The sequence below is a fragment of the Eimeria tenella genome, genomic scaffold, assembly GCF_000499545.2.
Source record: "Eimeria tenella Houghton genomic scaffold, Eth_scaff23, whole genome shotgun sequence".
In the NCBI taxonomy this organism is placed as follows: Eukaryota; Apicomplexa; class Conoidasida; order Eucoccidiorida; family Eimeriidae; genus Eimeria; species Eimeria tenella.
This window is the reverse complement of record NW_013542157.1, coordinates 337,757-353,124: the sequence shown is the minus strand read 5'-3', so window position 1 is coordinate 353,124 and position 15,368 is coordinate 337,757. Positions and strand designations below refer to the sequence as shown.

The 15,368-nt window shown below is 56.5% G+C and overlaps 5 protein-coding genes across 5 annotated transcripts in view; 2 read left to right on the top strand and 3 right to left on the bottom strand.

Moving 5' to 3' along the window:
- The window catches only part of ETH_00017185 (uncharacterized protein), a gene marked incomplete at both ends in the record, with an annotated part of 1,287 nt that extends 493 nt beyond the window's left edge, over positions 1 to 794 (bottom strand). The window contains 2 exons of the mRNA XM_013374839.1: positions 2 to 101; positions 265 to 794. Coding sequence (XP_013230293.1) covers positions 2 to 101; positions 265 to 794 — 630 coding nt within the window. The remainder of the gene's footprint in view (position 1; positions 102 to 264) is intronic.
- An 805-nt stretch (positions 795 to 1,599) lies between these two features.
- On the top strand, positions 1,600 to 3,346 carry ETH_00017180 (uncharacterized protein; the record flags this gene model as incomplete). Its single annotated transcript, XM_013374838.1, has 4 exons — positions 1,600 to 2,000; positions 2,410 to 2,467; positions 2,873 to 2,997; positions 3,229 to 3,346. 4 exons carry the CDS (start codon positions 1,600 to 1,602, stop codon positions 3,344 to 3,346), a joined length of 702 nt encoding a protein of 233 aa, XP_013230292.1.
- Positions 3,347 to 3,585: 239 nt separating this feature from the next.
- On the top strand, positions 3,586 to 4,449 carry ETH_00017175 (uncharacterized protein; the record flags this gene model as incomplete). Its single annotated transcript, XM_013374837.1, has 1 exon — positions 3,586 to 4,449. One exon carries the CDS (start codon positions 3,586 to 3,588, stop codon positions 4,447 to 4,449), a length of 864 nt encoding a protein of 287 aa, XP_013230291.1.
- A 554-nt stretch (positions 4,450 to 5,003) lies between these two features.
- ETH_00017170 (dual specificity protein phosphatase CDC14A, putative) lies at positions 5,004 to 8,021 on the bottom strand (the record flags this gene model as incomplete). The annotated part of the gene is made up of 8 exons (XM_013374836.1): positions 5,004 to 5,355; positions 5,551 to 5,627; positions 5,815 to 5,925; positions 6,125 to 6,215; positions 6,373 to 6,495; positions 6,692 to 7,056; positions 7,330 to 7,581; positions 7,794 to 8,021. 8 exons carry the CDS (start codon positions 8,019 to 8,021, stop codon positions 5,004 to 5,006), a joined length of 1,599 nt encoding a protein of 532 aa, XP_013230290.1.
- A 2,699-nt stretch (positions 8,022 to 10,720) lies between these two features.
- Positions 10,721 to 14,280, bottom strand: ETH_00017165 (uncharacterized protein; the record flags this gene model as incomplete). Its single annotated transcript, XM_013374835.1, has 8 exons — positions 10,721 to 10,821; positions 11,050 to 11,265; positions 11,457 to 11,714; positions 11,990 to 12,079; positions 12,664 to 12,729; positions 12,821 to 13,083; positions 13,276 to 13,945; positions 14,103 to 14,280. The coding sequence occupies 8 exons, from the start codon at positions 14,278 to 14,280 to the stop codon at positions 10,721 to 10,723; spliced, it is 1,842 nt and encodes a 613-aa protein (XP_013230289.1).
- Positions 14,281 to 15,368: the final 1,088 nt, after the last annotated feature.

Below are 15,368 nucleotides of genomic sequence, written 5' to 3'. Positions count from 1 at the left end.
GCTGCTGCTGCTGCGCAGCAGCAGCAGCAGGACTCCACTCCAAATCAACTCCCAGCAGCAAGCGCAGCCCCGCTGCATGCAGCGCAGCAAGAGCTGCTGCCCTGAAAGCCCGCAGCGCGGAAAGGCACTAACTTGGGGTGTACGTACACCTGCGCACCTGTTGGGGTGTACGTACACCTCGTGCAGCAGCAAGACAGCAGCAAAAAGAAAAGTATAAATGCAAAGAAATATAAATCTGCATGCGCTCTTCAACTCAGAACTCACCACAGTCTTGCTGCTTCTTGCTGCTCCACCAGGAATATTAGACGCTCTCGGCGGGGGCCCCCATAGAACTGCTGGCTGGGGGCCCCCCACTGGGCCTCCTGGGGGCCCTGGGGTCCCCCAGGCCCTCTGGGGGGCCCCCCAGAGAGCCTGAGGGCCCCCAGCAGGCCCAGCTGTGCCCAAGAGGCTTTGTGGGCCTCGAGACCCTCGAGGTTGAAGGCCCGGAGAACAGACTCTACGCACACCTTCCGCCCATGCTGCTGCTGCTGCTGCTGCTGCTGCTGCTGTTGGTGGCAGTGCTGATTCCAGCGGCCCCCTGTGGCGCTACAGAAGGGCCGCAGCAGGTACCCAGGCTGCTGCTGCGGGCTGCAGTGCTGCTGCGGGTAAAATGACTGGGGGTGCTGCTGCAGAGCGCTGCATGCAGCAGCAGCAACAGCAGCAGCAGCAGCAGCAGCGGGCCCCTGAAAAGGTGAATTTGAACAAAGTGGAAATGCAATTTGGGGCCAAGAGCTGCGCAGCAGCGGGTGGCACATCCCTAAGACAGCCAGATCAGCGCCTCAGGGAGTTCAGAATATCATTTAAGGACTCATCTCTTGCTTCCAAATAATCGAAAATGTAATTTAATATTTAAATTAATAATTCCAATGGAAATTGTCGAGACTTACCCGCGGGGAAGCCACTGGCGAAGAGGAATCTGCAGCAAGGGGGGCCCCTCCCGCCTCGAGCGCTTGCAGGGGCCCCTCCTGCTGCCATCAACAGTCGCCGAAGAAGAACAAAATGGGATATTTTTGTCTTCTGTGCTTTTCTTTTGATTTAAGATTTTAAAAGTGCAGAAAATTAAAGAAATTTGAGGGAATTTCGATGGCCAATTGCTGCGCAGTTGCGCTGCATTCCACTGGTGAGCTGGTCTGTCCAGGTGCGGCGGCGAAATGCTGAATTCAACACTGAGAAGGGCAACAAAGCCAAGAAATGCACTGATCAAACCTGTCTAGTATTTTTAATGATTTATTATTTATTTCGGTTTAATTTCCTTTTATTTTTCTCCAAAATTCGTCGATTTTGCCTCGGGAACTGCTGCAGCGCCGCAGCTTACGTACACAAGAAAGCCGCGGAGTTCGGCGTTTCAGGTTTCACTGTTTCCCAGAAGAGCTTTCCTGGACTTAACTTGCAGGAAATATGTTTTTCCTCTCACAAATCTGCTGAAAATAGTAAATATTTCCGTTTTTCCTGGCTGATCGCTTCAGAAAAAGACTTCGTTTCCCAACTTCAATTCGTTTCGGCTGCTGCTGCTGGCGCTGCCACACCGCGTGAGCAGCAGCTTCTTGAGAAGCAGCCAGAATGACAGAAAGCTTCTTTTTGCCTTCTCCGTACTTTAAAGCTTTAGAAAATGCTCGGAGTTGGGTTTCTGCAGTGGACTGGAAGCAGCAAGAGTCCGAAGTCCTGGAGCTGCTTTCGCGGATTCGCCAGAAGCTGACGAAGCTGCAAATGTGGCAGAGCCACGGCGAAGCGCTGGGGGCCCCCCAGGGGCCCCCCAAGCGCAGGTGCAGCAGCTGCCGCTGCAGCTCCCCCTCAGAATGTGAGGAAGCAGCAGAAGCAGCAGAGGCAGAAGCAGAAGAGGCAGCAGCAGCAGAAGAAGGGGCCCCTGAAGAGCCTGACAGCCAGACTCCTGCGGCCCTAGAAGACTCTCAAAGCCATTTACACAACATGTACAGCGACCCCGAAGCTAGCCAATGCTCGAGGTAAGCTGCTGCTGCTGCTGCTCCTGCTGCTGCTGCTGGACTTTCCTTGAACTCATCGCCGCCCTTCCCAGTGCCGCATCCGAGCTTTGTGACGCCCTTGATCAGCAGCAGCAGCAGCAGCAGCAGCAGCAGCAGCAGTGGGCTCTTCGCTCCATGGTCAGTGTGACATCTGCGCGGTACGCATGCATTTTGAAGTTGGAGTATTTAATTTCAAAAATATTTTCTTCATTTTTTTAAAATAAACTTTCCCAGGACTCACGAGCCCTGCAGCAGTCCACAAGAGCGCGCACAGCGGCGCCTCTTAGTCCCAATCTGTAAGGCTGCTGCTGCTGCTGCTGTTCTGCTGCTGCAGGAGCAGCAGCAGCAGATTTGTGCATGCATTCAAGCGCATGCAACCGCCTGCTCGCAGGTCGTGGCTCTGCTGGCATTCGTATTGCTTCGACGACCGGACACAGACAGAACGTGACGTGAGAAGACTTCATTTGCTGCTGCTGCTGCTGCTGCTGCTGCTGCTGCTCCTGCACCTACTTGGCTTACGAATTCGCCTGCAGCAGCAGCCGCCGTGAAGTGCAGCTGCGGGACACATCTACGGGTCAGCTGCGGACTTACCAGCTTTACCGAGACGCCGAACTAGGTGCGCTACACGCTGCTGCTGCTGCTGCTGCTGCAGCAACACTTACTGCTGCTGCTGCTGCTGCTGTTACTGCTGCTACAGCAACAGCTGCCGCTGCTACTGCTGCTGCTAGTGCTTCTGCTGCTGCCGTTTCTGCCGCTACAACAGTTGCTTCCCCGGCAGCATCCGCTGGTGCGAGCGCTGCTGTTGCTGCTGCAGCAGCAGCAGCAGCAGCTGCTGCTGCTGCTGCTGCTTCCAGCTTCTAAGCAAGACGCACACAGGCCTGGAAGAGCTGGGACGCGCAATGGACTTGGAAATGGCTGCAGTGCCTCTCAACTGCAGAGAAGATGATGATGTGCAAACCACTTCGGATGTGCTCGCGCTGTGAGCTGCTGCTGCTGCTGCTGCTGCTGCTACTGCTGCTGCTGCTGCTGCTGGCGGTGGTGGTGCTGGTGCTGCTGGAGCCACTGCTGCTGCTGCTGATGCAGCTGCTACTGCTGGTGCTGCTGCAGCTGCCGCTGCTATACTGCTGGTGCTGCGGCTACTGCTGCTACTGCCGTTGCTGCTGCTGCTGCTGCAGAGCCATTGAATTGTTGGACTTTGCTGCTGCTGCAGGGGAGTGGGGACTGTGGAAAGATATCTTTGCTGCCTTTCGCTAATTGCAGAAAGTCACCTCGAGACTTCTGCGGAGCTGCGCATTCGAAAGCTGCGCAAACGAATTCTGCGGCCTTGACCAAACCCTAAACCCTAAACCCTAAACCCTAAACCCTAGGCGCTGAGCCCTCTGGCCAGCCCGCACTAGCTGCGGAACTGCAACTGCTGCTGCCTCAAAACCTTGCTCCAAACCCTAGCTCCAAACCCTAGCTCCTAAACCCTAGCTCCTAAACCCTGGCTCCAAACCCTAGATCCTAAACCCTAGAAACCGCCAAGTGGCCACACCAAACCCTCTCAAAAACCCTTTTTAGGGTTTCGATGAGTATGTTTAGTGTAAGTGTAAGTTGCGGTGCATCGGCAGCTGCCTGCTGCTGCTGTAGCAGCCAGCTGCCGGTGCGGTTGCTGCTGCTGCAGCAGCAGGCACCCATCGGTGCTTCTGCTGCTGCTGCTGCAGCAGGCACCCGTCGGTCCGTTTGGTGCTGCTGCAGCAGGCACCCGCCGGTGCGTTTGCTCCTGCTGCTGCAGCAGGCGCCCGTCGGTGCGTTTCCTGCTGCTGCTGCTGCAGCAGCAGGCACCTGTCGGGGTGTTTGCTGCTGCTGCTGCTGCTGCAGCAAACACACCTTCCCCCACCTACTTGCTGCGCACTCCCGGGGGCCCTATCCTGTAAAAAACCTGTTGTCCGTGCTACTTCCTGGCAGCAGCTTCTACGGAATTACCCAAAGGGGCCCCCCGGGGGTCCTCCGGGGAGCCCCTGGGGGCCCCCCGGTGGACCCACGGGGTATCCCCGGGGGCCCCCCGGGGGCCCCAAGGGGCCCCCCCAAGGGGCCCCATAATGGGTCATGGGGCCCCCACTGGTACATCCCCAGGGGCCCACCAAGGTCCTCGAGGGCGCCTTTGGGGGCCTCCAATGGGTCCTCCCGAGGGGCCCCCCGGTGCTCCTCAGAGGCCCCCTTAGGGCCCCCACCAGGGCTTCCCCAGGGGCCCCCAGGAGCCCCCCAGAGATCCCTAGGGCCCCCCTGGGGGCCCCTTGAGCTCCCCAGGGGCTCCCCTGGGGTCCCCCGCCCCAAGGGGGGCCCCAGGGGGGCGACGGGGGTCCCCACAGGTCCCCCTGAGGTCCAGAGGGGCCCCCTGGGGGCCCCGTTGGCCCCTTGGGGCCCCCCTGGGGGCCCCCTGAGGTTCTAGGAGCCCCCTAGGGGCCCCCACGGAACTTTTGTGTTTGGGGAGATTTGCTGCGACTTTTTGCGTAGTCTCAAAGAGTGTGCATGCGCAGAGGGCCCCTGTGGACCAGCGCATTAAAGATAAAAAGAAACAATGCGTTTTTAGCCCTGTGCAGCGCAGCTTGTGGGCTGCTGCTGCATGCATGCATGCGCGCATGCATGCATGCATGCACGCACGCATGCATGCATGCACGCATGCATGCGTGCATGCATGCATGCGTGGGATTTCGTAGGGAACACAGTTGGACTGCAGCAGGGGCCCTTTTGCTTCTAGTGAAGACCCCTGACAGAGTTTAGCAAAAAGTGAATTGTGCTGAGGTGTACATACACCCCAGCGCCCACTGTCTGTAAAGCCCCACACTCATCGGGCCTCCAGCGGCTTCCTTTCCCTTTCTTCTGCGTCGCTGCGTCGCAGCAAATGCATGCACTGCTGCATGCATGCAGCAGCAGCAGCAGCACGAAGAGTGAGGGTGCGCTGCTGCTCGGCTCGAAAACCAGCTTAAAAAGTAAAGCCCTCAACTAGACATCATTTCGGGATCTGCTTCCAGCGGGCCTACAGGAGGAAGCGACGCACATGCCGGAGGAGGGGCCTCCTGCTGCTGCTGCTGCTGCTGCTGCTGCTGCAGGCCCGTGGCAGCTGCTGCCGCCCTTCCGGCCACTTGCTGCGCCTGCTGCGAACGAGGGCACCAGCGGCCCCACAATTTTGCTGCGCACTATTGCGTCGAAGCGGGAGGAGGTGGACAAATCCCCAGCAGCAGCAGCAGCAGCAGCAGCAGCAGCAGCAGAATCACTGCGGAAAGCAGCCCTCTCGTCTTGGGGCTCCTGCGATGCTTCGCCGTTCGCGCTGCAGCCCAGCGCTGGCTTCGACCTTCTGTGCAAGACACGGCCCTAAACCCTAAACCCTAAACCCTCAACCCTAAACCCTCAACCCTAAACCCTAAACCCTAGGAAAAGACACGGGCTTCGTCCACGCACGGTGAACGCAGCAGTGGTCCCTTTCCTCGGCCTGTAGCTCTCAGATTCGACGGGTTGGGGTTTAGGGTTTAGGGTTTAGGGTTTGGCGCACCTCTTTGCCTCCATAAGCCGCTCGCCCTGTCCCTCGTCTCCATGCTGCGCAATTCGCCTGTCTTCAAGTTGCATGTCCTGCGCGGGCCCAAACCCTAAACCCTAAACACTAAACCCTAATCCCTACACCCTAAACTCTAAACCCTAAACCCAAACCCTAAACACCAGCAAATAACTCCTCGTGCCCCGAGCGCAACCCCGCATCACTCTACCGCCTAGGCCTTGAGCTCTAGGTCTGAGGGTTTAGGGTTTAGGGTTTAGGGACCTTCATGCTGAGGGCCAACGTCTCGAGCTCCGCATCTTCTGAAACTCTTTCTCGTGGGGGCTGCCGCACAGCCGGACAGCCTGGAGCTGCTTCTCTTTTCATGAGTTCATTCTGCAGCAGCAGCAGCAAAGAAGCAAACTGAGACGCTGCAGCAGCAGCCACTGCAGCAGCGCAGCAGCAGCAGTGCAGCAGTGCAGCAGCAGCGTCGCGGCAGCGCTGCTGCGTGCCGCAGAAGCGTCGCTGCTCGCAGGGACGCCCAAACCCTAAACCCTAAGCCCTAAACCCTAAACCCTAAACCCTTCCTCCTCACTTCAATGGCACACAAAAAGTATTGCTGGGGGCCCAAGACGCTTCCTGGGCGGCAAATTCTGTTCCACCCAATCCAAGGAAGTGCCGGAAATCTGAAAACGAAAAAAGCAGCAACAAGCTTCGGGTGTATGTACACCTCAGCCCCACCGCTGCTGCATGCACGCCGCGCTGCGGATGATCCGGCCCACGGATCAGCGTTTACAGCTTAGGGTTTGGGGTTTGGGGTTTAGGGTTTAGGGTTTAAATTACTTGTGGTTCTTGATTGCGTAACAGCCAATCAGAGAACCCGTCCGGCCAAGTCCGGCTTTGCAGTGTACAGCCACCGCGCCGTCGCATGCTTCGCAAAGCTTCAAAAACTTGTCCATAATATCTCTGCAGCAAACCCTAAACCCTAAACCCTAAACCCTAAACCCTAAACCCTAAACCCTAACGCGCAAAGCCTCCCGCGTTGGCTCCCCCACTCCCTCTCCAGCTGGTCGCGGGCGAGCAGCTGCTGCAGGCGCGCTGCTAGGGGTCTGGGGCTAACTAGGGTTTAGGGTTTAGGGTTTAGGGTTTAGGGTTTGGGGACCTGGGGGGACAGGTGCCGTCGACGAAGAAAAGGTCTTGGTGGTCTATGCCCGCCTCTTTGAAGACTTCGGAGTCATACATTTTTTTGTTGAGTCGAATGACAAGTTTGATGTTAAGTTTCTTGAAGACGCGGACATAGTAGGAGGGGTTGCAGGCGCCGTTGCTGCTGCTGCTGCCGCTGCTGCTGCTGCTGCTGCTGCTGCTGCAGTCGCTGCTGCGCCGCGGGCACATCGCAGCAGCACCTATTGACGGGCAGCTAAACGCCAAAAACTTCCCAGGAATTACCCAACTCATATCTCCATTTTCCAGCCTCTCGTAGTGTTCATACTGCGCCTGGTTGAAGGAAGACAGGCTGAACCACCCCAGCTGCAGCAGCAGCAGCAGCAGCAGCAGCAGCAAACCCTAAACCCTAAACCGTAGACCCTGGTAGACGCCACGCACGCAGCCGAATAACTTTTGAACATTTTTGAACAACTTTTGAACATTTTTGAATAAATTTTGGGCATTTTTGAACAATTTTTGAACATATTTGAACAATTTTTGTACATTTTTGAGTATTTTTGAGCAATTTTTAATTATTTTAATTGTTTGAATTATTTTAAACACTAAACTTGCACTGAAAGGGCCGTCAACGCCCACCTGCATGGCGTAGGCGAGGCCCTGGAGGCAGTCGAGCACTGTGAGGCGGAAGCTGCACTGGGAATAAGTGGCGTCTCTGTAAGAAGCCAAATAAATATTAGTTTTTAAAAAAGGCTCGAGAGCTTCATCTGGAGACTTTCCTGCTGCTGCAACGAGAAAGCTGCACAGCAGCAGCACCGCGTTCGTCACGTGCTGCGGCGAGTACGAACTGTAGTGCACCAGCGCCTTCCCCTGCAGCAGCGGGTTCGCCAGCTGCAGCAGCAGCAGCAGCAGCAGCGGCAGCAGCAGTAGCAGCAGCAGCGCGCAGACGCCGTGGACAACAACAACGCAGCCCCAGCCACAACTGCAGCCGCAGCTGCAGCAGCAGCAACGGCAGCGGACTGCTGGAGTTTAGGGCCTAGGGTCTAGGGCTTGGGGTTTAGGGTTTAGGGTTTAGGGTCTAGGGTTTAGGGTTTCGGGCTCACTTTGGCCTTCAGGAGGGAGCAGTACCTGTAGATGCAGGAGAGGTTGAGGGGCCCGAAGTCGAGGAAAAAGGGCTCGTAAATGAACAAGTCATCAGTGGAAAAGAAATGAAGTCCGAGAGTGTCATGAGGACTTGCAACAAAACGCGCAAAGTAAATTTTATTTTGCAAAACCTCCACAGCCTCCAGCAGCAGCTTCCGGTCCCTCTTGCACAGTCCTGGAGGCGTCATTGTGTCCCGCCTCAATCACAACAACCCCACCCTTTCTCATTGACTTGCGGGGCCTGCCCGCCGCAGCAGCGCAGCAGCAGCAGCAGCAGCAGCGGCGGCGGGCGCGGCGGGGGGCGGCGGCAGCAGCAGCAGCGCCCGCGCCAACGGCTGCGTCGCCAGAGGCAACGCTGCAGCAGGGAAGCAGCACTTGAAGAAATTGAAGAAATTGAATAAATAAAAGAAATAAAAACAAAAAAGACCTACTGAGCGGCTCCAAGCCGCAACAGGAAACTCCAAAAAGGCGACAGCCGCCCTGCAGCACGGCCGCCGCGGAGTGGCATAGCCCTGGGCCGGCGCAGCGGCGCAGACAGCCGCGGGCCTCAGCAGCAGCAGCAGCAGCAGCAGCGGCGGCAGCAGCAGCGGGAGCAACGGCTGAAAACCGTGGGACAGAAACTCCCATAGCGCGAGTGAGAGGCCGCGGCTGTTTCCGAGTGTGAAGAGGAAGTGTTGGCCAGGATCTGCTGCTGCAGCAAACGCTGGAGGAACTGTGTACGGGCCGCAGTAGCGGAGCTGCAGCAGCAGCACTGCAGCAGCGCTGCAGCAGCAGCACTGCAACAGCGCTGCAGCAGCGCCGCAGCAGCAGGCAGGCGAAGGCGAGAAAGCGGCGCCGCTGCGCCGGCCAAAGCCTCCCAAGAAGCCCCTTGGATGCAGCAACTGGGAAAAGAAGCAGCAGCAGCCTACAGAGCGCCGGCTCGCAGGGGTTCCATCTGCTGCAGTTGGGAAGCTGCTGCGCTGCTCCCGTCCCCCTGCTGCGCGCAGCGGCCTTTTTGCTGCTTCGAGTTCCCCACAAGGCTCCACTGCTGCCTAAAAAGACCCTTAAGAAGCTGCTGCGGCGTCTCGCGCTGCGCTTGGCTGTCCGCTGTGCACAGGGAACACTGCAGCAGGTTGTCTGCCTCGGCGCAGCTTGAGTGACTCACAGCCACACTGCTGAGGTGCGGCGCCCCGCCTTCTTGAAAGGCGCTGCGCAAAGGGAAAAATTGCAAAAATGAGTTCGAACAAATTGAGGAAACTGGCGATGCGGCGGCGGCGGCGCTGCAGCGGACGGTGAGTGCCGCGTAAGGCTGGAGGCAGCCCCGCTCCCTCTGCTGATCGGCGAGTTCAAGACGCGTTTTTCCGCCTTTCGGAGAAGCAAAATACCAAAAACAAAATAAAATCACTGAATGCAAAACAATGCCGCCGAAGGAAGCTCAGATCCTCTCGAAACCTGCACGGAAACGCCGCTGCTTCCCTCCTCCATCGCGACACCTCCACGCCGCGTCGCCGCGCTCCTTTCCACACTTCAGCTTTCCATCTTGTTTTTTCCGAAAGAATTCGCAAGGAAAGCTCAAGAGGGCCCTAACTCTGGGGCCAGATCTTCCAGCGCAGCCAGCCTGCGGCGGCTGCAGCAGACCGCTGGCTAGTTCGTTTCCTTCTCGGTCTTCTGCGGGTTTCCCGTGCTCCTGCAATTTCCACGACAAATAACTTGAAAAAGAAACTCGCAAAAGTTTTCCCGAAGACCTTTTAGCCGGGGAACTCAGCTGTTCCAGCAAGACACCGCACACGCCTAACGCTGCCAGTTGAACTTGTTGGTTCTGAATTCCAGAGCCAGCTGCAGCTCTTTTGCATTCCTTCGTTGCTTTCGGTGCTTCGCCGGAAGTATTGTGGAAAGAATCAGCTGCTGCTGCTGTTGTTCTCGCCTCGCTTGGCGTCTTGAATCATCTTGAATTGAAAAGCTCGCCAGCCAGCCAACAGCGAGCAGTGTGTCCCGTCATCTTTGGTGGTCTTCTGCACTTTTAGGCTGTGCACCCCTTCAGCTAATCAGCAGCGCCGCTGAGATAATAAAGGTTAGTCGAGTAAAGTGGAGATCAGCCACTAGAAGATGAAATTTGTGGGCTCGTCTGGTCCCGTCAGCCGGCTCTTTGCAGGACTTCTTTGCTTTTGGAATTCTGTTGCTTAGACGCATCATGAGTTTTCGAAATGGAAAGAAATCGGGAAGCTGCATGCGGCAGAGAGCCCAGTTAGGCCGGCCTCGTTGGAGTAGCACCTCGCAGGCCATCCTGTGCAATGTATTTATGTTCCTTGTAGTATATTTATATTATATTGGACATAAAGTGTGTATTTTTTGCAGAGCTGCGTATCTTAAGAAGCGGGAGGAGCCAGGCTGCACAGCATGCTTTTGCATCGACTGTTTGCGTTGCGGAATACGAAGTGAAGCTACTTAAATGGAGAAGAAAAATCCTTTGTTCTGTTCTTCATTGGGGGAAAACTCATGGAATACATGTGCTCTGGCAACAGATTTGCATGCGTGCATCACAAGTGCCTCCTGCGACGAGATTCGTGAAAGCTGCATATGCTAGAAACACATTCTGCTCATTTCTGGGTGAAGACGAAAGCGCCGGCGACTTGTGTATTACCTGTGCGCTGTGCATGCATTTGATGTCGCCATCCCGAAGTTCACAAAGGAAGAATATTCAAAAAGGCATTTTATCTTTCAAAGAGTTTGTTCGAAGTTGCAACAGAAACATGCAAAGTGCGGGTCAGCCAATCCGCCACCCGCGGGCAAGCCGGCCTCTCGTTGCAGCTTTCCTTGCGCATGAGCCACAGAGTCTACTGCACAATCTTTAGGAGCATGTATTCATGTGTTAGTGCACAAATTGGCAATTCTTGTACACAAAGTTCACCTAAGAAAGCTGCAAGATGACCCATTTCATCCCGGGAACGCCCTGAGTGCGCAGGTCTTGCGGGCAGTCCAGCGTGGGGCCCCCGTGCATTTCAAGGGCGGCTGCAGCGCAGTGCAGCAGAGAGGCTGTTGCTGTTGCTGAGGGCAGCCAGTGGACCAATGGTCCAATTCAGGTCTGCCTAGCCGAAAAGGTAGCGTGCGCTGCTGCTGCTGCGAATTGAAAGAGAGGAGCTGTCGTAACTAGCACAGTTTCCAGTTCCTGCAAGGGTGCGTGGTAGCTGTAGAGCTGGCTAGCTGGATAGCTAGCTGCCTAGCTAGCTGTGGACTCACCAGTTCTGCCTGCAGCTGAAACTGCTTCATTTAAGATGTGCAGCAGCTGCTCCAGCTCTATAAATCTGCTGCTCTCAACGACCACCAGTCGCCCTCCGCTGCTAAGAACTCTGGTAGCAGCAGCAGCCAGCTGCAGCAGCTCGGCAGTGAAAGCTTGCACCAAGCCCTGTCTGTGGGGCGCAGGGGGGTCCATAATTACAATATCAAACTGGGCTTCTGAGGTGCAGCAGCAGCAGCCAAGCATCGACACCCAGACTAGCAGCCACAGGCAGCAGCAAACGGCGCTGCAGGCGCACCAGCGGTGATGACCAATGGTCCACTCCCCACTCCCTTCGAAAGAAAGGAGTGTGGTGCAGAAACAAATGAACTAAAACGAAAAACTGAAAAACAGTGCAAGCGATACTTACCTGCGGGAACTTCAGCTGCTGCTGCCACACTAGCAGCTGCTTCCGCAGTTGCTGCTGCGTCTTTGTCTAGACAAGAAGGCCGGGAGGGCCGAGCTCTGTGCCGCAGCCACTGGAGGGCGTCAGCCTGCTGCAGAAGCAACTGCTGCTGTAGATTGTTCTTCTTTGCTGCTGCTGCTGCGAGCTCCAAAGACAGACACGAAACGTCCACACCAACACATCTCTGAGCACCTCCTCGCCGCAGCGCCCCAATGCTGAATGCTGCAGCAGCACGAGCCAGCACAGCACAAGCAGCAGCACAGCAGCATCACAGCAGCAGCAGCACCATTTTACGTATTTTGCAGCCGCTGCGGCTTTGGCCGCAGGAAGGGCTGGAGCTCGGCACAGCTTGAGCAGGCCCCCCAAGTACTCGACGCACGTAGCTAGCTGCTCCAGCTAGCTGCTCCAGCTAGCTGCTGCAGCTAGCTGCTGCAGCTAGCTGGCCTGCAAAGCACTAAGTACTAACTAGCCTCGAGCTGGCGCTGCGGGAGCAGCACCTGCGGAGTGGCAGTGGAGGTCCAAAACCCGCGAGCCACGCGCGAGCTGAGCTACGGCCTCCCGAACCTCCCGCCGGTCGTAATACCAGCCTGCAGCCAACAGTGCGCAGCGCAGCTAGCCACGCCAGCTAGCTAGTCGCCAGATAACCATTCCAGCTAGCTAGTCACGCCAGCTAGCCACGCCAGCTAGCTAGTCACGCCGGCTAGCTAGTCGCGCCAGCTAGCTAGCCACGCCAGCTAGCTGGTCTCGCCACCGTGATGCGCCAGCTAGCTAGCCACGCCAGCTTGCCATGCAAGGTAGCTAGTCGTGCTGGCTAGCCACGCCAGCTAGCTAGCCATGCCAGCTAGCCATGCCAGCCAACTTGCCACGCCAGCGAGCCACGGCTAGCGAGCCACAGGGAGCTCGCCGCGAGCAGCTAGCGACAAACACTAGCCAAGAGCATCTCGCCACAACAAACGAACCAGCTAGCCAGATGCTGCTAGCCAGAAGCAGAAGCAAATCAAGAACTACCAGTAGCTAGCCACTAACAGCCACCGGTAAGCCAGGCCTATGGAAGTGCTGTCAAAGAAACACTTTGTCAGTTTCATTTCATTTAAATTCGAAAAGAAGTAAAAAAAGCACTGATAGGTAATAAGCAAAGAATCTAACAGATCTAACCAACCTGTGTCCGGACTGTTCAACAAATCAACGGGGAAGACGCTGCCGCCTTCTTCTATCCACTGCCAACCTGACACTTCACCTGAGCGCAGACCTCAAAGCCTACAAAACCCTAAACCCTATACCCTAAATCCTAAACCCTAACCCCGCTGCAGCAGCACTGTTCTACCCACCAGCAACAACTGCAGCATACTGCTTCATGGAAGGGTCCCGCTCCAGCTGCCGCAGAAAGCTGTCGTTCCGCAGCACCACAGCTGCGGGCTGCAGCAGCTTCTGCAGACATTCAACAAAAGGCGCAGTCAGCAGCTCGCTCCCTGCAGCACGCACCACCCGCAGCCACAGAAACTCAGCAAGCCCCACCAGCCCCTGAGGGGCCCCCTCAAGGGCCCCCTGAGGGGCCCCCTCAGGGACCCCCTCAAGGGCCGCCTGGGGGTCCCTGTGTGAAACTCAGCAAGCCTCACCAGCCCCTGAGGGGCCTCCTGAGGGGCCCCCTTGGGTTCCCTGTTAAACTCAGCAGGCCCCAGCAGCCCCTAGGGGGGCCCCCAGAAGCCCCAGAAGGGCCCCTCTGGTGTTTCTTATGTGGAACTTGGGGCTGCCTTTAGGCGCTGTTGTGGGGAGCAGGAGCTACTTGCCTCTTGTGAGCTGCTGTACAGACACTGCAGCTCCAAACAGGTCCACGATGAATCCAGGAAGTCCGTCACTTTCCGCATTTAACAGTCGGTAAAAGCCCCGGGGAACAGTCCCGGGAGGCTCTGCATGCAGTGCATGCGGTGCATGCAGTGCATGCGCCGCATGCACTGGCTGCTGTGGGGGGCCCCGGTCCCCCGGGTCTTCAAGAAAAGCCCCTGGGGGGGGCCCAGCAGATTCTGCACAGGACAGAAACACTGCAGGCGGCAGCCCCCGGCGGCGGGCTGCTGCTTCCCGCAGCTTTTGCTGCAGGAAATCTGAATTGAGAATTGTGGAAGGGCTCAAGTCTTCAAGCACTCGAGCTGCAATAAGAGGCCGCGAGTGAAAGAGGCCGCAGCCGAGGTACTCGCCTGTGTCGCTGTCTACTATGTTCACCGCCAGGGGCAGCAGACTACCGCGCTGCTGCTGCTGCTGCTGCTCGTGCTGCTGCTGAGCCGCATCTGCCGCGGCCGGCTGCTGAAGGCTCTGCAGCTCCGTGAAGTTCTTTATGTCGTGCGCGAAAATCCAAGGGGGAAGCGAACGCTTGCTGCCGCTGCTGCCGCTGCTGCTGCTGCTGCCGGCAGGCTTGCCGCGCCGCTGCAGCTGCAGCATGGGGCGGGATTCCGGGATATCTGCGGAAACAGAGCATAAACAGCGCAAATTTTTGTATATTTTATGCCTCAGCTCTCAGAAAGAAGCAACCATAGAGCATATAAGCCCACTGCACACGTAGCCACCACCTGGTAGCCGGTAACCACCGACAGCGGGAAGCAGACAGCTTTTCCGTACCCTGGAAGCCCCCAAACTCATCCAATGATGTCCATACAGTGTATGGCCCCTGCGATCTGCGCAAATCGCCGCGTGCTGCTGCCCCGCGGCCATTTTGGGTCGAGGCATTTCGGTGTGTCTGCCTCAAAGGAATTCTGTTTAGCCGCAGCAGCAGCGGCCGCGCTGCAGCAGCGGCCATCAGCGGCCAGACGGGCCTTGCTGATGGGAGCAATAAGCCAAAGAACTGTAATTGAAGACGTTAGGTGGCCGCGCCGCGTAGCTGAACTCCCTGCAAGCCACAGCTGAATCGACGCTGGTCACGCAAAGCCCAACAATAGCTGGAAAGAGCTCGAGATCACTTCCGGCCCGGACCTTCCACGTGCTGGCACTTAACAAGCAATCGAGTCAGAGTGGCCGGGGGAATGTAGTGTTCAAATTAGCGCCTTTGGCGGCGGAAACGCAACATGCCCTGGCTCCTATGTGGAACGTAAAGCTCCGAACTGTAAGCTCTCTTGAGGGTTGAGATTTGATCAATATGAGGTATTTCCAGCTCTGGAGGTTAAGAAAACAAACTTCTTCAACAGGATGCTGTAGACACCTACGGCAATGTTGTCGCCACAGCCAAGAAGCCCCACGCGTTGACCGCCGCCTTGAACACCATCGCTGCAACACAGCACGGCTATGTGATGCTTCTTGGAAAAAAAAGTGTAACAAATGTGTAAGAAATCCTAATATCTGTCCGACATAGATGCCACTAGAGAGAAAAAGGATTGAAACTTCCTAGGAAGCCGTATTTACGAAATCATATGCTCTGAACAGGATCAGGTGGAGTCGTCACCGCTCTTCTGAGGGCTAGTTGACCCTGTCTAGCATTGAAATGTCCAAAATTACTGTTTACTTTTCAAGATCCCATACTGCAAATGAACAGGTATAGCCCAAACAACTGGGCTTCGGGGAATCGTGCTAGAGCCTCCACTGTCCACGGCATATTGCACACAAGATTCAGCGAAGAAAGCTGCCTAACAAGTGAAATGTGTACTGGAGCAGTGCAGTCTGGTTACTGTTGCAGGTTCTGGGCAGATTCTTAAGTTCCACCTTGTCTCTAGCTCCAAATGCTGAAATCATTGAGCTGCAGAGCATAGTGCTGGTATTCCAGCGACTGAGATAGTATTCAGAGAAGTTCAGAGATGAAGAATTCGTTTAATACTGGCACGGACTGTAGGACAAGAAGCAGGAGGCTCGAGTGTGGGCAACCAACGAACGGCGGAATAACCTCTTGTAAGCTGT